The 23,603-nt window shown below is 42.6% G+C and overlaps 1 protein-coding gene across 13 annotated transcripts in view; it reads right to left on the bottom strand.

The window, feature by feature from the left end:
- Positions 1-23,603, bottom strand: part of TLN2 (talin 2) — a 497,178-nt gene that overhangs the window by 207,072 nt on the left and 266,503 nt on the right. For all 13 annotated transcript variants that reach the window (XM_070378009.1, XM_070378013.1, XM_070378007.1 and 10 more), the window contains 2 exons: positions 3,767-3,938; positions 1,160-1,257 (listed from right to left, as the gene is read on the bottom strand). In XM_070378009.1, the coding sequence (XP_070234110.1) occupies positions 1,160-1,257; positions 3,767-3,902 (234 nt within the window). In that variant the 5' untranslated portion in view covers positions 3,903-3,938. The remainder of the gene's footprint in view (positions 1-1,159; positions 1,258-3,766; positions 3,939-23,603) is intronic.

The raw sequence follows: 23,603 nt of genomic DNA, 5'->3' as shown, positions 1-23,603 counted from the left end.
GTTACTGAAAACTAACCTCTATAAAGTCAAAGTAACATATGTCCTTCTGAAAAGCTGAGAATGATCTGCTGTAATGAGAATTAGCAAAGGAAAATGCCTACTTGTTTTTTGAAAAGATTGTGCTTCTCCAATGGTCTCTTACACAGTAGTAAGAAATTTGTATATATATATATGTTATAAAAGACATAAATAATGCCCCCATAATTCTTCATTTAATGGTATATCACCAAAAAAGTGGTTTTCACGATAATGGCAAAACCAAAAAGGTAATAAGTTTGAGAGTTATGTCTAAATAAGAGATTTCTCTTTTACTACACTTCTTAAAAATAGAACTATGGAAGGAAAATTAACCGGCGCCTCACACTTCACTCTCATTTATGGAATACTGACTAATCTGATACGTCTGTTCTGTACATCAAAACCCAGTATATCTCAGAAGTTAAGTTGAACAGAATATAACACATTTAAAAAAAAATCGAAGTATAGTTGATTCACACATTGTATTCGTTTCAGGTATACAGCAAAGCGATTCAGTTACAAACATACCTTTTTTCAGGGCATCTTCCATTATATGTTATTATATGATACTGAGTATGGTTTCCTGTTACTCATTACTTTTTACTCATTATTTCTTCCCACTTCCACAACACAACCATTTTTGTTGTTAATATTACTGATAGTGATTAAACACAGCTAATATGAACTTTTTATAAAAGCAAAACACTGGTTATGATTTAACCTCTGACCATCTTTAGGATTGTAGACAGACTGACAGCTTGACAGAATGAACAACGTTTTTGTTCCCTCTGGATCCTTACTTTCTATCACCAGTCACCAGGGGCCGTCCTACATACTTAGAGGAAGATGCTCTACTTCATAACTACCATGGCCCAACAGCAGCATGTCGAAAGAGCTTAAAACCATAGCCTCATGCTGCTTTAATTACTCTGTGAAGTCTCAAGAATTTGGACTGTTGATATTTCCTATCACTAACCTGGACAGACTTTACAAAATACATTACATCAAAACTATTAAACAATGCTCTGAAATCAAAACAGATTTTCCAATCTCTCCTTTTCTTTGAAGCATAATCATGTTGGCTTCTATGGAAGGCCTAGGAAGAAAGTGATGAAAACTCAAAGGAAGATCAACAGCATACCCCATTTCTCAACATGTAGTAATCCAGTGTTCTGCCTGCTTCCAGCCAAATTCCTTTCCTGGGGTCTTCATCCGAGAGAAATAGCCCATAGTCAGACGCTGGAGGGAAAACAGAAGGAAAAAATAAAAGGTAAAGTGATGATGAACCCATCACTGACTTCCAGGCCCTTGAATCTGCTGACTTGGCAGGATGGGAGGTGGGCTCCTTCACCAGAGAAATACTTCATTCTCCAAACATGAGCAGCCACTGGGACTAAAACAGATTGAGAAGAATAAGAGCTGAGCTGCAAAACCAGCACCCACATACGAGGTTCAGATTTCTTAAAACCAGTGGGCAGTAGGTGTGTCTAAGGTTTAGGGAAACACCAGAAACAAAGCAGTCTAAATTTCTTGTTACTGAACTGGGCTTTTGTTTCCTACCATGTGCTTCTGGACTTCCCTGGTGGCTCAGACAGTAAAGCATCTGCCTACAAAGCGGGAGACCTGGTTTCAATCCCTGGGTGGGGAAGATCCCCTGGAGAAGGAAATGGCAGCCCACTCCAGTATTCTTGCCTAGAAAATCCCATGGATGGACGAGCTTGGTAGGCTACAGTCCATGTGGTTGCAAAGAGTCGGACACGACTGAGCGACTTCACTTTCACTTTCTTTCAGGTGCTTTAAAAGTCAGGCCAAGAACTCATGAGAGACCATGGAAATGATCACTTGAGTCCAAGGCCACCCAGGTAAAGAGGGGCTGATGGAGACTTTATACTTGGCATGATCCTTCCATCACCCCCACATGGCGTTACAAAGTAAAAGAGTTCCCATGACGTGAAGTCTCTGCTCCCCATACCATCAAATTAAGAGTAAAGTCGGAGAGTTAAACCCTGTGTTCTTCACAGAAATCCCTTAATCTAACCCAGGAAGTACAAGATGGTGGAGGCAGGAGGAAAGCGGTATCATTTCCTGTCTCAAAAGCAGAGACATTACTTTGCCAACAAAGGTCCGTCTAGCTAAGGCTATGGTTTTTCCTGTGGTCATGTATGGGTGTGAGAGTTGGACTGTGAAGAAAGCTGAGTGCCAAAGAATTGATGCTTTTGAACTGTGGTGTTGAAGAAGACTCTTGAGAGTCCCTTGGACTGCAAGGAGGTCCAACCAGTCCATCCTAAAGGAGATCAGTCCTGGGTGTTCATTGGAAGGACTGATGCTAAAGCTGAAACTCCAATACTTTGGCCACCTCATGCAAAGAGCTGACTCATTGGAAAAGACTCTGATGCTGGGAGGGATTAGAGGCAGGAGGAGAAGGGGACGACAGAGGATGAGATGGCTGGATAGCATCACCGACTCGATGGACGTGAGTTTGAGTGAACTCTGGGAGTTGGTGATGGACAGGGAGGCCTGGCGTGCTGCAATTCATGGGGTCGCAAAGAGTCGGACACGACTGAGCAACTGAACTGAACTGAACCCAGGAAGTACAAGATGGTGGAGGCAGGAGGAAAGCGGTATCATTTCCTGTCTCAAGATTTGTCTCTTCCTAAATGTGATTCAAGGAAACCTCTGAGACCCAGATGAGGGCCAGAGCTCCTGTTGTTTCTTAGAAAACAACTTCAAGATCTGTAAAGGTTTGTATCTCCACCAGAGCTTTTTAGCAATCCAACTCAAACAAAGTTTAAAAAAGTCTGAGAATAAACAGTAACAGAAAAGTAAAAACATCAGATATGATTGGATAACCAGAACTTGGGAACCTGGGCAATTTTTTTTTTGGGTGGGGGGAGGGGGGGTTAATCTAGAAATAACAGATTGTTTTGAATAATATAGATTATTATTATAGATTGTGTTTTGAATAATATAGACATTGCTTTTGGACCAAAAGATTCGTGGTTTTGTGAGTAACAGAACTTTTCATGAAGACCCATGCCTAACAATAACTGTCTTTGAATGTTTGATTTTTATGATTCCAATTTTTAAGGAAAGTTTTATTCCATTTTCACACTAAAGGCTTATGAATTCAGGAGTAACCTCAATTTCTTATGCATCAGTCAAACACTAAATAAAGGAAGGAAATGTAGAGAGAAGACAAAGGGAAATGGAAAATAAACTTGTATGACTGACTTGTTTAAACTCAGATTAACTGTGGCCAGTGGTTTAACCAAACATTAAACAAAACATGTATCACAATTTTTTTTTAAGGTCTGAGATAAAGATTAGAAGCCCCTGCAAAGTACTTGAAATATGATGCTTGCCCTGAGTCCTGATGGCAGTTCCAGTCTTCTTCAGGCTGCTGGCAGTAGAAACAGTGAAACAGGGCTCAGGATACACAAAAGCAATAACTGTTTGAGCAGCTTCATCTGTACTCTATAGGCCTTTATACCAAAAAGTGATTTGTAAACTGCAGAACACGTTGCTGAAGTATGAAAGGGACATGATGATGCTGCTGGTTCACTGGCAGAACTACAATGATGTCATTACAAGTTTTACATACGAGGCGAGTAAGGTCCAAGATAAGAATTTCATTCGAAACATATACACTAGCTGACCTGTGCACATATGCAGAGCCTCTGTTTCCTTAGCTACCAGGGTAAAATATACAAACACACTTCAAGCAGCCAGCAAATAACCAATGACCTACCTTGGCCAGTTTGCGCCTCGGGTACCCTTTCTCGAATGACTCGACACGCATCGTACACAGCCGTTGATGGCTCAAACTGCATGGTCTTGACCACATTGCAGTGGCGGACACAAATCTTTAAAGACAGAGCCACCATTTTCCCAGGAGATTTGAGGACCCTCACTTAGAGTGCCTGGAAAACACAAAGGGGCAAAGCGTGACATTCATGACACCTGGCCAAAAAAAAGTTACACTCTGAATCAGCTTTAAAAATCGAAAAATAAAAAAATGGCAATTAAAGAGGCTTTGGACAAAACTACAAATTAAACAAATTTAGAATAAGACAGCAGCACACAGTCTTGGAGTTACCACAGCGTGGCAAGGAGAGCCTCCTAGAAGGAGGGAACTGCAGGCGTTCACCAAGGCTCCTTCCTCAGGCTGCTCCCTACTTGGGGTTTTTCCAAGTATTAGTCAGTCGCGTCCAACTCTTTGCAACCCCATGAACTATATAGCCCACCAAGCTTCTCTGTTCATGGGGTTCTCCAGGCAAGAATACTGGAGTGGGTTGCCATGTTCTCCTCCAGGGGATCTTCCCGACCCAGGGATCGAACCTGCGTCTCCTGCATTACAGGCAGATTCTGAACCGTCTGAGGGACTGGGGAAGCTGTTGGGTTTTCCCAAGGGAGAGAGGAGTTTCCCAGGTGAATGTCCTCCACGTGAGAGGCAGAGCACCCACTGCTGTCTGCTGTAGATACCTGTCAGTATCCTCAATCATAGGGCTCCCTCCCCAGCAGTTCCTGGGCACAGAGAAGGAGCACCTCTACCCTCTGGTGGTGCTTCTCACAGCCAAACTGCACCACGTCTGTACCAGAAGACTTGGCTTGTAGGCCCAGACCCATCCCCAGGAGACAGCAACTGGCCACTCTGCTTCCATTTCCCCACAACAAGAGAGCTATGCTGTTTGCCCTGCATAATTCATAGAAGAACTGAATCCTGAGCGGACATCAATGCCAGGCCAATGCACAGCCATCACTAATGAGGCCAGAGTGAGATATTTTAAACACTCCGTGTGCCAGGCAGCTTCACACTCTTCAGGGGTCTCAATGTAGAGAAAAAGATGATTTAGTTGTTCTTTCATTCTGACAAAAGCCTGGGATATTTTACTTCTTACCCAGTTCAATGGCTTTAAAAATAGATAGGTGCTTAGGCTAGGTTTGAATTATTTCACAAAAGCCTTCTTTGCCATTTTATATCCAACCATTAAATACACTTTCCAAGTTGATGGCTTCTAGGTTATTCGAATTACCTGTTCTATTCCTTGGCCAAACTTACCCCCGACACCCAGCCCAGTCCAGTCTCTATCAGTGCAGGCCTTGGGTGCAAAAGGGAGGCACTTCTCTGCACCTGAGGAGCCAACACGGACTTACCCAGCTCACTGTCATTCTGGCAACCAAAATAAGGGGCTTCACAGCGAATAAGCTATTAGAATCCTAGAATGGCATGAATAACAAACCTTCAGGAGTGGCAAGCTCACACTCCTTTCTTATCTTTCATTAGATAGTCTACAGGAAGTAAGCACCACAGCTCCCTCTGAGAATGCAAACCCTAAGAAGCAACAAGGTGGCCACAGGCAGAGAGGAAAACAGGCTGACCAGGCCCAGGCCTGGGGTGGCAGCCTCGATCTGCTTCCCAGCAAGCCTCAGTGACCACTAGCTTCCTAATATCAAGCAACTCTGGTCACTTGGCTATGGAGAACACTTTTCAACAGAAGCTCTGGTATCCATGGGCAGGATGTACACACACTCTCAGGCAGCAGCCATTTGGTCTGTCCAACTGTAAAGTCATTCTGACCTCTGCTTACCTTCTACATGAATTCTGTCCATGAAAACATGAAAATATTTCTTACTTGAGAAATATCAAGATATACTTCTTAACAAACAACAGTATTTGCTGACAATCTGCCTAAATGGAATTAATTGACTCTAGTCTGGTCATTGGCTAGACTGAATTATTCAGAATATCTGATGGCTTTCCATCTACAATACTGTGGTCTTACAAAGCCATATATGCAGGCATCCCTTTGGAGATGTTGCAGATTTGGTTCTAGACCACCACGATAAAGTGGGATACTGAAATGGAGTGAATCACATGGATTTTTCTGGTTTCCTCGTGCATATAAAACTCGTTTATGCAATAATGTGGTCTATTAAGTGTACAATACCATTATGTCTGGAAAGAAAATACATATACTCTATCAGAAAATATTTTATTGCTGAAAAATGCTAGCCATTCTCTGAGCTGTGAGCAAGTTGTGATTGTTTTGCTGGTGGAAGGTCATGTTGATGAACGCTGACTGATGAGGGCAGTAGGGTTGAAGATCAGTCTGGCTGTGGCCACTGCTTGAAACGACAGTGAATTTTGCTGTACTGACTGACCCTTCCTTTCACAAAGGATTTCTCTATAGCACTTCTAATTTCCTTCGAGAACTTTTCCTCTGCATTTACAACTTGACTGCTTGGCACAAAAGGCCTAGCTTTTGGTCTGTTTTGGCCTGTATCACTAATGCAATCACTCCTGGCTTTGGACTTAAAGTGAGAGACGCGAGACTCTTCCATTTATTTGACCACTTAGAGGCCACAGTAGGGTTATTTACTGGCCTAATTTCAATATCGCTGTGTTTCGGGGAATAGAAGAGGCCAGAGGAGAGGGAGAGAGCTGGCTGGTCAGTAGAGTAGTCAGAACACACTTATCAATTAAGTTCCCTGTCTCATGTATGGGTGCAGTTCAAACAAACAATTATAATAGTCACATCACAAATATAATGATGAAAAAGTTTGAAATACTGTTAGGATTACCAAAATGGAAAACAGAGATATGAAGTGAGCAAATACTGTTGGAAACATGGTGACATTGATAGACTTGTTTGACTCAGTGTTGCCACAAACCTTTGATTTATTAAAAAAAAACACACACAAAAAACACACAGTATTTGTAAAGCACAGTAAAACAAGGTGCTATGAAATGCAGTATGCCTATAAGGTTCAACTCAACTCTTTTTATAGGCATATTTAATGAATCAACTCTCTAATTTGAGGAAATCAAAATGTATGGTATCACTTATACATGGAATTTAAAAAATAATACAAATGAATGTATATGCAAAACAGAATCAGACTCATGGATAAAGAAAACATGTGATTACCAAAGGGGAAAAGAAAAGGAGAGGGACAAATTAAGGGTGTGAGACTAACAAATACAAACTACTATGTATAAAATAGATAAGCAAGAAAGATCTACTGTATAGCACAGGGAATTCCAGCCATTATCCCACAACCCATAATGGAGCATCATCCATAAAAATACTGGATCACTATGCTGTACAGCTGAAACTAACATCATATTGTACCTCAACTATACTTCAACAAAAACAACTCTAGAGATAAATTGACAAATCTGCTGTGATGCAGACCACTCCATGGGTTAGTTTTTCCCCTGCGGCTGGTGACAACTATGGGGATTCCTGAACCTGTGAGATCCATGTGCATGAAAATGAAAGTGGCTCAGTTGTGTCTGACTCTTTGTGACCCCATGGACTGTAGACTGCTAGGCTCCTCTGTCTAAGACATTCCGCAGGTAAGAACACCGGAGTAGGTAGCCACTCCCTTCTCCAGGATATCCTCCCAACCCAGGGATTGAAACTGGGTCTCCCACATTGCAGGCACATTCTTCACTGTCTGAGCCACCAGGAAAGCCCCATGAGATGGCTGGTGGTAACTGTCAGTGGGAAAGACTGTGAAACTCAATGATTTCATGGATGCTGTTTATGAATACACCAAAGAGAGTGGGATGGTTAATATTTTTCATTCCCTGAGAACAGGAAGCAGTACAATATAAGTGTCCCTGCATGAAGCATCTGTTCCCAGCCTAATCATTGGATTTTTCTGAAGAGTAAATGAACGGTTTCTGCAGCCAAGCAGAGAAAGACTCAATCATAAAAGACAGAGCCATGACACGGGGTGAGAGCAGAATTGAGCAGCAGAACAGACCACACGGGAGCTCAGCAGGAGGAAGAACTAGGGCAGCAAGGAGAAAGGGGCAAATGAAGGTCTGGGGGCTGCTCTAGGACAGATGGTGCAGAATCAACGAGTAACGTGGGAGAGAAGCCCAGAACACTGGGAAGCAGAAGGCAAGAAGAGAAGAAGAAAAAATTGACGGTGAAGGAACATCTCTATCCAAAACAACTGGGAAAATGAAGAAGCCATTGCCTGAGGAGGAGAAAGGTGCTGGAAGGCACAGGTTTGGGGTGAAAAGTTACTAATGAGTTTCTTTGGGATGTATTCAGTGAGACGTAGAGCGGAGTCCAATACAAAACTGGAGGTATGGGACTTCTCTGGTGGTCCAGTGGCTAAGACTCCACACTCTCCACGGAGGGTGCCCAGGTTCCATCCCAGGTCAGGGAACTAGATCCCCCCTGCCACAGCCAAGAGTTCAAATGCCACAACTAAAGATCCCACATGCTGCAACGAAGATGGAAGATCCCGCGTGCTGCAACTAAGCGCTGGCACAGGCAGGTAGCTAGACAGAGAGATACACACACATATACATATAAAATATTTTTTAAAAAACTGGAGGTATAAGTCATCATAGTCAAATCCTTGGGGTTAGAAAGATCATCTAGGGAGTGAGCAAGAGTGGAAACAGACCTGAGGTCTGGACCACAAGAAGGCCTAGTGGTGGGGGAGGGAGGAGTATGGAGAGGGAGTGCAGGCAGAGGAAGCTGTGTCACACAGGAGGGAGCGATCACCTGGGTTAAATGCTAGTCACAGTTCAGGAAGAGGGGCACTGAGCTAGGACAGCTGAATTGGACAGCTTGGAGGTGTCTAGCAGCGGAGGTAAGAGGAGGTAAGAGGAGCGGGAAAGGCCAGAGCAGCAGCTTTACGAGACAGACGAGGAGAAGGGCTGGCACACAGAGTATGGAGACCTGCTGGAAGGCGTGGAGGGACAGGCAGTGGCTCTCATTCATGCGTTAAAGGCTCTTTATCCAGAAGCAATTCATCACATGCTTGCTGCACACTTTACAGAGTATCTATATAGCCCTGGCTGCCCCCTTATTACAGCCCAAGGGGCAGCCCCAGGATAGCTAAGTGCCCTTCCTGGAGACAAGTGCCTCACCACACACTGCAGCGTGCATGTGTGTGAGAGGAGAAGGTAGGAGTAGGTAAGCCATGGTTCAAGCAAAGGGTGCTGGACGGGAGCAGGCGAACCAGGGTCAATCCCAGCCTGTCGACACCTTGAATCTTCTCTCTCGGCTTTCCAGAGAGCAGGAAGTGACCAACTCCCACGAAAGGAGCCAGCAGACAGGTGATGCTCAGCTAACTCCTTCCCATCTCCTTGTCCTGATATCTCATGAGGGAGGCCACTCTCCTTAGTTTAGGACAGATGTTCAACAGAATAAGGGACACCAGATTCATTACTTGATCCGTGTTCAACTTTTCTACCCTCTAAAAACAATCACTGCAAAAACCATCAGTTTCACTACATGGGGACACATTACACAAAAATACAAAAAATCCGATTAGTCACCCTGAAAGAGCTGTGCACAGTGGTTGAAAACTACAAGGCTCCAATTTCTTCTACTAGTCTTGGCTCTCTCTCTTCTTATGACTCAGTGTTCCCAACCATGAAAGCATGAAACAAGACAGACAATTTCCTACATGGGAATATTTTTTTTAAATGTAAATTATGTACATAAAATGCTTTACAAATGACAAAATTCTGTATAAGGCATATTTACTACTAACACGCAAGAGGATCCCACACACAGAAAACCCTCAGTGAAGTTTTGAAACCAAAGTGCATAGAGATTTAATCACCATTCCGCCAGGAGCACAGCAGTGAGAAGTTCCTAGCCCTACTCTCAACATGACAGATGTGCAGAATGGACATTTGTTGGAATAAAGTGTCCTGACTTACAACAAAAAGAAAGTAGGCTTAAAGTACAAAGCAGCCTAGAGATGTCAGCAAAAGATGGGTATGTATTCAACACCCCTGAGAAGTCTCTATAGATCCACTCAGGCCCAAAGAAAATTAGGCAGCTCTGATGACACGTGATAAAACCTGACTTTGCCTCTCCACTGTGATGTTTTCAGGTCAGTGCAGCACTGACTGACAACAACTGACCCTCCTGTCCACTTTTCTGTATTCTTAGCCCTCCTGCTAATTCCTGGCCCTCCAGGACAGGAGCCTGGGAGACATGACCAGGCTGCTTCTTCTCATTTGGCTTCACAAAGACAGAGAACTGAACACGTGTGCTATTTCTTTCAGTCCTGTTAGAGTCTGATGAACCTCTATTCTACGTTCCTATCCTTGTTCTTCTTCTGCCCCAGGTGGAATGTCTGCTATAAAATTGGACCTTACGTTCCTGTTCTTTTTTTTTTTTTTTTCTAAAATACAGGTATAGGAATTCCTGGCAGTTCAGTGGTTAGGAGGACTTGGTGCTTTCAATGCCTGGGCCCTGGTAGGGGAACTAAGATCTTGCAAGCTTCGTGGTGAAGCCAAAAAAAAAAAAAGACAGGGTATAAAGGCATAAAACATTCATTACTCTCCTTTGCAAAATCTCTTCTCATTCTGACCATTTTGGCCCTGCGTGTGTGAAGGTTGCCTGGACCAAGACAGAAACCCTTCTGCGCCATCCACTGTGGAAGATGAGCCAATGGAACCAGTGGTGAAGCGCAGACGTTCTCTCCTTTTAAAGTAAACACTTTTCAGTCCCAGAGAGCTGTAAACAGCCCAGTGTGATGGCAGCGGCGCTGGCTTGAGGCTAGCTCCAAGCTCCAGTACACCCTGGGACAAACAAGCCTGACTCAGCCAGACCTCATCCTCTCTGAAAGCACACCCACCATTGGTCAAGATGAGCAATCACCCCTTGGATCTCTGTCCTGGTAAGTGAAGGCCATGAAGTGCTCCCACTGCCCCCGACCCCTGCCTTACCAACTCCCACCCTGAGCTGGTCATTTAAGTGCCACCTGCCTCAGTCTTCTCTCTGAAATAGGAGACAATAATAAATGTACCTCTAAGATGGCTAGAGAACTAAAGAAATTCATACATGCCCAAGGCACACAGAAAGTACTGGGTCAAGGTTTGTTGTTATTATTTATTAGTCATGGTAGTTGGGAAAACACTGGAAGCAGCATACTGTGTTCAGTCACGGCCTAAGCTGCAAACTTCACTTTATTGTTTAGTTTGCATCTATCATACACTAGATATTATGATGTTGGTGCAAAAGTAATCACGGTTTTACATTGGTGACCTTTGCTGTTTGATATTGAAATATATTCATAAACGTGGTTATACATCATTTTAATGTGTATTTCTCACTTTATGCTTTTTTGCTAATGACTTATTAGCTGCTGTGTATTTTATATTTATCTTAGATTAGGAAAAAGATGTTAGATAGAAAGTAAATTCGAGCAGTTCTCTTATTTGAGTTCAAAATAGGATTTAGAGCAGCGGAGACAACTTACAACATTAACAACACAATTGGCCCAGAAACTGCTAATGAACATACAGCGCAGTGGTGGTGGTTCAAGAAGTTTTGCAAAGGAGAGGAGAGCCTTGGAGGTGAAGAGTGCAGTGGCCAGCCATTGGAAGTTGATAATGACCAACTGAGAGCCATCATTGAAGATGATCCTCTTACAACTACATGGGAAGCTGTTGAAGAACTCAACGTCGACCATTCTACAGGTCATTCAGCATTTGAAGCAAATGAGAAAGATGAAGAAGCTTGATAAGTGGGTGCCTCATGAGCCGACTGCAAATCAAAAAAATCGTCCTTTTGAAGTGTCGTCTTCTCTTATTCTACACAATAACAATGCACCATTTCTCTATTGGATTGTGATGTGCAAAGAAAAGTGGACTTTATGCAACAAGCAGTGATGACGAGCTCAGTGGCTGGACCAAGAGGAAACTCCAAAGCACTTGCCAAAGCCAAATTTGCAACAACAAACAAAAAAGGTCATGGTCACTGTTTGGTCATCTACTGCCAATCTGATCCACTACAGCTTTCTGAATCCCGGTGAAACTCTCACATCTGAGAAGCATGCTCAGCAAACTGATGAGATGCACCAAAAGCTGCAACACCTGCAGCGAGCGCTGGTGAAGAGAAAGGGCCCAATTCTCCTCCACGACAAGGCCCAACTGCACATCACACGACCAAGGCTTCAAAAGTTGAAAGGATTGGGCTACAAAGTTTTGCCTCATCTGCCATATTCACCTGACTTCTTGCCCACTGACTACCACTTCTTCAAGCATCTTGACAACTTTTTGCAGGGAAAATGCTTTCACCACCAGAAGGAGGCAGAAAATGCTTTCCAAGAGTTCAATGAATCCTGAAAAATGAATTTTTATGCTATAGGAATAAACAAACTTATTTCTCATTGGCAAAAATTTGTTGACTGTAATGGTTCCTATTTTGATTAATAAAGATGTATCTGAGCCTAGTTATAATGATTTAAAAGTCACGATCTGAAACCACAACTACATTTGCACCAACCTAATAATACTTTCGGAGAAGGCAATGGCACCCCACTCCAGTACTCTTGCCTGGAAAATCCCATGGATGGAGGAGCCTGGTGGGCTGCAGTCCATGGGGTTGCTAAGACTCGGACACGACTGAGCGACTTCACTTTCACTTTCATGCGTTGGAGAAGGAAATGGCAACCCACTCCAGTGTTTTTGCCTGGAAAATCCCAGGGATGGCAGACACGACTGAAGCGACTTAGCAGCAGCAGCAGCAATAATACTTTTACAGGCATTAGGGAAGCAAAGACAGACATTCCTGCCTAGTTAGAACTTACTGTCTAGTAAACTTGTTCATCTTTATTCAAATCATATAACATGATTTTTTGAAATGCAGAACTATCCTGGGATGAGCTGTGATGCTGAACATTTTTGTGCATCAGATAACTGCTAGTACCTGGACTGTTGCTCTTAGATGTTGGTTGAATTCCCTCATACCAAGAGCCCAAAGGGAAAAGAATCTCACCCTCTGGAGCAGGGTTGGCACCACAGTAGGCCCATGTCCTAGGGCTCATCAATGTTCTCTGCCCAGAGTGACCTATATGAGGTGCCACTGGCTCTGCACTCTGCTAGACAATAGAGGAGTGGCACTCAGCTGGCAGGACCACAAGGCCAGGCCACCACGCCTCAGTGGAGTCCTGGATATGAAAAAGAGTAAGAGCTAACCACCAATCACAGCCTCTTCCTCCAGCACTGACTCCATTCTGACCCATTGGAGGACTGCTGTACCCAATTATGATTGCTGCACCTCACCCGCTCTGTGGTTCTGCTCCTCTCTCAGCAGGCAAAATACAATTCTGTTTAGTAACAGCATGCATCACATAATTAGCATAACATGTGGGCCTATACAAAAGCTACCATTCATCTGTATTTATATCCCCTATGAATGATTCTGCTCTCAAAGAAATGCCCTGGGAAGAGCTTCCCCTTCTCTCCACCCCTTACCTCCTCCTCCTGCAAGGGAGGAAGGAGGAAAGCTCATCTGACAAGTAAGAACCCATCTGGGTAGTCATAGCTACCCAGAGGTGCCTCCAAAGCAAAAGCCAGGGTCTTATACTTCACCTGTTCTCCTGGGCTGTTAGGTACCTTAGGGCTCTCCTTGAACATTCAGACCCCATATAGTGAGCCTGCCAGGCATACACAAGTGTCTATATCATTATGGCCACCTATGCCTCTCAAGGTCATAGCACAGTACCCACAAGTATCTTTGATAAATGTTTGTGGAATTAATAGGTACACCATGGAAAGACAGATGTTTTTTCTAAATTAGTCATTAGGAATTATTCACACTCACAGCATGACTCAAGGATGAACAGAGGGCAAACATCCCAGCAGACCCAAATATTCCTACTCATCCACAAATGTTTACACTGACCACAGAAACTTAACCTCCATGGCTCACAAGATGAAGTTCTCCATTTTAGAAAATGAGAAACAAAGAAAGAACCAAATCCACATCAGTTGGGAACAATTGGAAGATCCCTGGGGATCCCTTCTCAGGTACCTGTCAGAAAGGAAGGCTCAATACCTGTTTATTTAATGCACGGTTGGAGATACAAGTCAGCATTTTTAATTTCACCAAGAGAACCAAAGAATGCCTACAATGGGAAATTCAGAAGGATGAGAAAAATTCTTTGAGATTATTTTCCATGTTTAGATGAAGAAACTATAATCTTGAAACCAACAGATCTTCTCAAGGTCACATTGGTAGCAAAGCACAAAGCAGAGCTTCCCACGTTACCACAATGAACAGAGCTGGTTATGTACGCGGTATGGTCAGAGTCCTCCGAGGATCCCTCCAATTACCCTCCAATTCCCAGATGGCTCCTGGCACCTGAAACTCCATCATTAAGTACATGGTTGGTCATAATGATTTGTGTCCAGTTAAACTCTGCTGTAAAAGCAGACACCTACATTTATCACTGTATTAAAAAGCTACATTTCAGAACCTCTCAAGTAAATGAGATGAGAGCTGTTCATTATTAAAGATGATTCCTAATTACCAGGAAATTCTGAGGAGGGAGGGATAGGTTAGTGCAAATCAATCCAGAACCTGACACTGTTGAAAAAGGTCAATGAGCAGAAAAGCACAGGAAGACCCGCTAAAAGGAAGGAAAACAAACACCTACATGTTCACAGAGTTGTAATTTGCTTAGAGGCCATTTTAAATACATACAACATTTTGAACTATATGAGTAATCAGGCTCAAACTGCTTAGCTCAAAGGTCTGGGCCCCTCATTCACCCATTTGCACCCCTACTCACATTGTAAGAACTCTTCATTTTAACAGAACAAATGTATTTTCAATCCCTGCACAACTCAATTATTTTCGCCTTGTGGCATACATCTGTCTAAACATGCACCACCATGCTTCTCCATTCTTCCTGGTTATTCACCAGCATCAAGCTTTGCTTTTAGGGACTTCCTTGGTGGTCTGGTGCTAAAGAATTGGCCTTGCAATTCAGGGGACATGGGTTCGATCCCTGGTTGGGAAATAAGATGCCACATGCAGAGGGGCAACTAAGCCCGTACAAGGCACTATGCACCACAACTAGAGAGTCCGTTGTGCCACAGCTGCTACTGAAGCCTGCACACCACCACTAGAGAATCCGCCCTGCAGCGAAAGACCTCGCAGGCCACCGCTAGAGAATCCGCGCACTGCAGCGAAAGACCTCGCACGCCACCGCTAGAGAATCCGCGCACTGCAGCGAAAGATCGCGCACACCACTACTAGAGAATCGGCGCACTGCAGCGAAAGATCGCGCGTGATACAACCAAGACCTGACGCAGCCAAAGAAATGAATCTTTTTTAAAAATAAAAAGCTTTGTTTTTAGAAACTAGTCTTTCCAGAAACTAGAAACTATAGTCTTTCCAGTTGGCAGAAACCCTCTCTTCTCCTAGGCTCTCAGAATTCTCATCAGTAGCCCTCTTGGGGCAGGGGGGTGGGGGGCATGGGGGGGGGATTGGGGTAGGTGGGGTGCGGAGTCCGCATTGGAACAACCATGAGACGCTACGCTTGTGTCCATTAGGCATGGAGCAGTCAATGGCACTTTCACAGGTGTCTTTTCACATGATGTGCTCAATAGGTTACAAAGGAAAACGAGTTTGGTTTTGCTTTGCATTTCACAGATGGAGACAGAGGGTCTGGGAGGGTAGTGAATTCCTGGCCTGTGTGTGGCATATACTGCTGTCTCCCATCAGACTACTAAGAAGGCAGTGCTGGTTTTCCACTAATCCCTCTAGTCCACCTATGCTCACCAAGACAGTTGAATAAATCATCTATGAATCTCAGTCCCTTTGCACGTTACCTATCAGTCTTTTCTCTGACAAGTAAGGAAGAAAGCTCGACATTTAAACAAAATATTTCTCTGTATTTATTTGGCTGCACAGGCTCTCAGTTGCAGCACACAGGAGCTTTAGTTGCAGCATGAGAACTTGTTAGTTGTGGCATGTGGAATCTAGTTCCCCGACCAGGGATCAAACCCAGGCCCCCTGCATTGAGAGCTCAGAGTCTTAGCCACCAGACCACCAGGGAAGTCCCTAGAAGGCTCCACATTTAACTCTGATTTTGAATTCTTTTATATCCTAACTCATACAAATGATTTGAAGCTGTTTACAGAAATAGGACAGAGAAATGAAAGGTCAGGTCTAAGGAAAAAAAATAGAAGAAAAACAAAAGTGAAGGTCAAGACCAGGAGAACTATGAATTCTTTACTATTCATTTGGCTAACTGGGAATAAACACATCCTATTAGTTCTTCTGACCTAGTGACAAGCCTGTAAAAGCCTAAGAAAGGGATTCTTGAGGCTACTGCTGATGTTGACAAACACAAGCTTTGTCACTAAAGGAACACACCCCTGGCGTGGGTACAGATAGAATACCTTTCACTTGGGAGGAAAAAAGGAGAGGGCTTTGTTCTACAATGATATGGAAAAAATATATATTCAGTGTGTTTCTGACTGAACCTGGAAGAATGCATGAAAGGAACTGCACACAAGTTCCCCCTCAGGTCATCTTTCTCAAGCTTGTGCCGAATTTAATGCTAAAATAGCATACACCTGACTGAAGGTAGCTGCCAAGTGTGCACTTCACGTGTGAAGTGACAACACAGGCCATCATGCTTGGTTTCACTTAAGAAACTGAGGAAAATCTCCCAACTCCTAGCTCCATTTTCTTTCACTGACAGGGTTTTCACCGATGACCTCAGACCAATGAATTCCTGGCCACAAACCCCTAGCATCATCCATCATTCAAAAAGGTAATAGTGCGTGGTTTTGGCAAGGATGGATTCTGAAGAAAAAGGAGTATTAAAAACATATTATTTCTATTTCTTTATGTTAATCCATTAACCATAAATCAGCAGTGCATTTGTGTTAGAGCCCAGACTTAAAAATCTGGCACTTACGTGGAGAATGGAAACAAACCAAGGGATGTGACTAAAATTTACATTTCTGGAGAGTCAAAGTCCATCAGCATATTATCAGAGTACCAATCTCAGCATTTACTCATGAGACTAGATTTTCCAAAGGATCTCCATTTTCTATGGTTATTCATTCCAAGATCACCCTTGTTTTATAACTAAAAATTGCAATGTTTCAGTTACACTTAATATAGCCTGTGGTATCCCAAATCTCAGCCTTAGACGTCATTCAGCTCAGCTCTCTACAAAATACATAAATCTTTGCTCTAACTTTCCCATTCTTCTGAATTCCTTACCTTCATTTATTTTTTAAATTTCTTAAATCAAAGAGAATAGCAAGGAACATAGAAGCAATTATGTGTCTGGCACTTGTTCCAAGCCCTTTTCATAATCACTGAATCTTTGCCGTGACCCCAAGCTAAGGAATTTAGGCTTCACCCAGGGAAGACAACCAGGACACAGTGGTTCCGTGGCTTGACAGAGGCCACTGCTGAGGGCACTGCCTCCAACTGTGTGCTTTTAAAACAGAGAGAAACAGGGAAAAATAAATGCAGTGCTTGTGTTAGAAGAGTAGTACAATGCATGAGCTGTGTATTTTGTTTTTTACCAACAACTGGCTTTTTACTGGTTGTAGTATTACATGTCATACACTGAACTAAGCACTTGACTTAGTCAGTGAGAGACAGTCCTTATTTACCTTGGAAAATCAGGCTTAAGAGGCTATGTCTCCTAAGCAACAGGCTCACAGAGGTGCGAGGGGAGGTTGAATCTAGACTTTCTGTCGGCCCTGCCTTACCCAAAGAGGAGCACTGCTAACATTTTGACACACCTCCTTTCTTTGTTTATGCATAACTTTATGTAGGTTGGAATTCTGCATTCCAACGCTCCCCCCATTTTAATTACACAATCATCATTTTCCACAGTATTGCAAAGCTTTTAGGAACACTGTTTAAATGGGTGTGTAACACTGCAATGCAAGGCATCCTGGTTTACTTTGCTCTATCTTCATGTTTTGTGTACATCAGCTACCTGTTTTTGCTATTATGAATAAGGCTGTGAAAAGATTTTTCTATTTAGAAACTCTTGTTCTTTATTTCAGACTTTCTTAGGCTAGGTTTTTCTTTAAAAGAATCACCAATGTTTTTAAAATGCAACCCAGAAGATGTTAAGGTAAGAAGGAAAAATGAAATCTGAATGTACAGATATTGGTGGTTTGATTTATGGATTAGCTAAGTGAATATGCATTAACAACAGGAAAAGCCAGAAATCAATTTAGATTTTTATGATGCAGTCCATCGCACAGAATGATTCGGCTAGCAAGGGCTCAGGGTGCAAAGGACTCTATCCAAAGACAAAGTAGACAAAAGGCATGAATGGGGGGAAAACAGCTGGCATGGGCAACAAACTAGTTTTACAGAAAAGAGGCGGAGGAAAGATGGATGCTTAACACACATTTAAAAATATATTGTGAACAGTGGAAATAACAGACAAAAGAAATAATTAGACTTTACTAAATGAAATAGCATGGATGAGCATGGTCAATATCAACGTTCTGCTTTCTGTAAGCCCAAGTTTCTAAAACCATCCGGTAGACAGAATCAGAATTACAAGAAAGATATTAACAAAACCGAAGCACTATGATGGAGCACCATTTTCCTATACTTAATAAAATAAAGCCAAATCAAAAGTCTTGCCAATTACATCAGTGAGTGATGGATAAGATTTACATTTACATTACATTTCCAAATGACAAAACTAAATCTAATTTTAAGCCTGTGTACATAAATATTACTTCATTAAGAGCATGAAAAAGAAAGGAACACGTCCCCGGGGTTATGACATGAAATGATGAACTCTTGACAGCATGGGTAAGCATACCATAGTATTTTAAATTATGATTGTAAGATAGTGTTATAGTTCTCTATAACCTAGACTATTTGGAAAACAATTCTGAGAACATATACAGAACTTAAGCTAAAGGGGGATACACAACAGAAGAAAATAGAGAGACCAGTCAAGAGAGAGGGAAACCAAGGCTAAGGATCTCTGAAGAAATGGCAGGACTGAAGTGTGTTCTGGCTTTGAAAGTGAGAGTGCTTCATCAACAGGAATTATGATACAAATCCTGTCATCTATCAGTATTGGCTTATAAACCTGATACTCATCCTGTCCTCCAACTCAATACCTAACATATGTTTATGGGTTAAATTGTGTCCCCACCTCTCCCCATTCTTAAAACTCACGTATTAAAGTTCCAATCCTAAGAATCTCAGAATATGACTTTATTTGGAGATGGGGTATTTATAAATATAATTCAGGTTAAAATGAGGTTGCTAGAGCAGGCTCTAATCCAAAATAACAGGTATGCTTATAAAAAGGGAAAATTTGAACACAGAGACATGGATAGAGGGAAACTAATGTGAATAGACACAGGGAGACAGGCATCTACAAGCCATGGAGAGAGGCCTGGAAAAGATCCTTCCTCTCTAGCCCTCAGAAGGACACCTTGATCTTGGACTTCCAGTTTTCGGAATGGTGAAGCAGTCAATTTCTGCTGTTTAAGCCACCTAGTTGTGGCTTCTTTGTTACGGCAGATTCAGCAAACTCATACACTTAGACAGAATTATGGTTCAATTCAGATTTCAACTAGTAGCATTTTCCTAAATACAGGAAATTAGTACAGTTTTGACACAAACTGACTAACGTGTAGTAAATACATGTTTTCTTTATGAACATGTAAAGGTAGGCATAGGCTTTCCGGGTGGCTCAGTGGTAAAGAACTCACCTACCAATGCAGGAGATGCAGGTTTGATCCCTGGGTCGGGAAGATTCTCTAGAGAAGGAAATGGAAACCCACCCCGGTATTCTTGCTTAGAAAATCCCATGGACAGAGGAGTCCATGGGGCTGCAAAAGAAGTCAGACACAACTTAGTAACTAAACAAGAACAACAAAGGAAGGCACGGATGCAGCTACTGCCCTATGCAGCGGCACATGGACATGGATACGTTCCGTGTAAAGTCACAAGACTAGCAAGTGATGGCAGGGGATGGGGGTCACAAGAGGGGTAGGGGCTCTAACCTGGACATACCTACCTCCAAGGCCTTGCCATAATACCACCCAACACATCTAGATTGTAATGTGGAAAGGACAGTATGATTGAAGACAAGTAGAACTTGGAATTCTTAGACAAAAATATGGGAGAAACTATGTGTCTTATCGGAGTGATAAAATCGTATTTTTTGAGTGTGACTTCTTTTTCTCCTTTAGTTATACACTTTTTTATGAATTTAAATAAATTCAACTACAACAAAACAACACTTTCAATTACTCTAATCTTGATGAAAGGGAATGGCTCTCTTCCTTCTAAGATCATCCCATCCATTGTACAAAGAGACAGGAAGCTCCCCAGGCCTTTTTATGTCAGGCAATGACAAGCGGACCAGAAGTACCCACTGGATGAAGACAGGACTCTGGGAAGAGTCCGCTGAGAATCGTATTAGGCTGAGGGTGAGATGTGAACTTAGCCTTAAGCAAAGAACAGGATCTGAGTAGATAAGGGAGAGGATTTGAGTAGATGAGAGAGAAAAATAGCCCTCCAGATGGTGTTAGGAGAAGCTACCCTTTAACCCCAGAGGAAATTCAACTCTTCATTCAAGATTCAGCTTGTCTCCCCCTCCTACTCCTCTCTCAGACTGTACTCACCTCCCAGGATTTAGTGACCACCATGCCTCCAGGGCCCAGCACAGAGCCTGGGAGATGAGTAGATATTTCATAAAGACTGAACACTGAATGACTGTTTCTGAGCCTACTTTTCACACACTATGATGAGCTCCTGGAGGGCCCATAATTACTCGTTATCCACAGCACTGGGCAGACTTTCAGAACTATTTGATAAATAGTCGGCGGCAATTCCTCCATATGATTTCCTTTTTATCACAGAGGAACAAACATCAGAAAGAATTTATAGTTCTGTTAAAAATTAGGCCAGTTCCTTCAGATTTAAAATAACCCTCTTTCAGCCAAATTCAAGCATATCCCCTCCACTGTCTTGACTAATATTGAGACAAACCATGTCATGGAGAAAACAAATTTGGTCTTGGAGTTAGAACACATGGGTTTTGATGGCAGTACCACCATTTAGGGCCTGTGTGTTTCCAGAGTTAAAATGCACACCGAGTCTCAGTTCACACAAAACTCACTTAAAATAAAAAAGATCTTGTTGTTGGAAAAGTCTAACCACAGTATTAGCTGCTACTATTATTACTATTAATACCTAATATGCTATTTGGATTAAAAAAATGTGGAATTCTAAAAGTTATTCCACCTCCAAAAGAGATGCAAAGACAGATAATTTATAGTTATTTGGCTGGTGGACAGGGTAGGAAGGGTAATGGCTCCTCGATAAGAATTAACTTACTACACCCTGTCTGAGTGATTCTTTCTCCCCCTTACCTAAAAGGTAGTCTGTGGGATAATTTTATGACTCAGATAGGTTTCAGATGCAGAAAATTTTTAGACAAGGCAGGGTGGCATCATGGATACTCTAGTCCTTAAATCTTACATAGAACTAATTTAAAAAGAGAGACAACCAAGTTTCAGCCCTGGATCTGCTCCTCACTATGGCAGGAAGCCAACTACTGCAACTGAATGGTGTACAAAATGCTCGATCCTTAAAGAAGCATTCATCCACTTATTCACCCACATAGACTCACTGAGTGCCATTTACTAGACCAGATGCTCCTCCATGGACAAAGAGAGTCCCAACAAGCAATACAGGGTGATGAGTCTCGAATAAGAACTGATGTCACTCTGATCAAGAAAGTCCTCTCAGTGTTTAAGTGACTGTAGGATGGAGTAAGGGCTCTAAGTGGTTGTGAGTCCTTGAGGCTCCTGAAGAGCTCTAAGATTAGTCTGAGTCCTTGGCAGGCGAAATTTAACTGGGGGTGCTTCAGTTAGAATGGGAATGGTCTATAGTACAGGCAGGCAAGAACTGACCCCCCGGACAGCACTGCCCCACAGAGTGGCACAAGTCCTCAGCAGGACACTGTGTCCTTTTTGAATTATGTGGGCTTTCCTGGTAGCTCAGAGGTAAAGAATCCGCCTGTTAATGCAGGAGGCCTGAGTTGGATCTCAATTGGGAAGATCCCCTGAATAAGGAAATGGCAACCCACTTCAGTATTCTTGCCTAGAGAATACCCATGGACAGAGGAACGTGGTGGACTACACTCCATGGGGTTGCAAAGAGGTGGATACAACTGAGCAACTAACACACACAGGAGTGATGGAGTAATGTTATCTATAAATATTTATATTTTCCTGAGAAGATGCCTTTTTCTTTTGACATTTAGACTGACACAGAGATAGCCACAAAAGAGACAGGAAGCTCCCCAGGCCTTTTTATGTCAGGCAATTCCATTAAATAGTCCATCCCTCAACTGAGTTATTTTCACAAAATTCTGCTCTTTTTGGCCTTATGATTAAAGGCCTAAAAATAGCTGCTGGGGTTATCTCAAAAGCTGTGAGGAGGGGAGAAAACAACTTCTCATCAGTACTTATGTGACTACTGTGTTTTACTGGTGGCCTGATGGCATCATCCATTGTTATTCTCATGGGCTTACATCACCATGGCTCCCAATGAAGCTGCAACTGACAGGTTTTATCATTACCAACAGTTCATATATAAAAATATGACTATTAAAATACTACTATCAAACTCTCACGCTTAAAAAGAATGATAGATGGTTATTTGTGTTACAGAAGGTATCCTGACACACAAGTGAATTCACTGAGCAAGCCTTCTTGAAAATTCAATTGTTTATCATCAAGTCCTCAAGGGACTACAGCCTTTAACTCTGGGTCCCTCATCAAAGACAGTCTTAAGGGCCCCAGACATAAGAGTCCTGCTCCAGTCTGCTCTATTATTTCAGTGGATCTCAACTTTCTCCGGATTGGTTCTGATTTTAAAATTCCATGGCTCCATGTATCAAAAAGATTTTATGTACTCTCTAAACTACATACATTTATAATAATCAACCCTCCACTTTCTGGTCACCAAAGACTTAACCCTGATCAAAAAGCATAACCATCTTCTCCACACTGGGGTGCAGGAACTCAAACCAAGTAAAAGAGCTAGGCTTTCCCTGTGCTCACCTGCCTGCCTTCAGGATTTTCAAAATGCAGAAAGCATGCTCAAGGGCCTTCCAAGCAAAGAGGCATGGCTTTGCTTCAAGCTCCTTCTAAGGCTTCTACCTTCCTCAAGAAAGGTAGGTGAGCACCTACTGGGATTGGGCTCGGGGCTGCTCTGAGGGTCTCCACACTTTATGGTGGCTGCTGGACCAGGCACAACAGAATGACAATCCAGGAAGGACTGAAGCCAGGGCTGGGAGAAAGGACACATTAGGGAAGCCAGAGGGACCAGAACCAGAAAAGGATGGGAAGCTGATGGGAAGAAAGCTGGGGGACACATGGGAAATTGTCAGTCAAACTCATCTATTTTGCTTTTGGGGAGCATAATTATAATCCAAGCTTCCCCTGATTGTTACTATCTCAAGTGAGAAGGGGTTGGCTAAATATTTCAATGCCCCAGAAAAAAAAAATTATAATGAAAAATCCTTTCGAGTTTTCCCATGTACACCCTTGAAAGGCATGTATAAAGTTGACTGAGAAAAACTCTCTTCATTCTCTGCCCCCTGCCCTAGTGGTGGCTATCTCTGTGAGCCAGTCTAAATGTCAAAAGAAAAAGGCATCTTCTCAGGAAAATATAAATATTTATAGATAACATTACTCCATCACTCCTGAAATGTTAAACAGAGCAATTTCTTCATTCTTCTCTTTATTGATTTAGGTATGCAGTACATAA

Source organism: Bos mutus, chromosome 10 (assembly GCF_027580195.1).
Source record: "Bos mutus isolate GX-2022 chromosome 10, NWIPB_WYAK_1.1, whole genome shotgun sequence".
In the NCBI taxonomy this organism is placed as follows: domain Eukaryota; kingdom Metazoa; phylum Chordata; class Mammalia; order Artiodactyla; family Bovidae; genus Bos; species Bos mutus.
The sequence above is the reverse complement of the archived record's forward strand: the minus strand, read 5'-3'. Positions and strand labels throughout refer to the sequence as shown.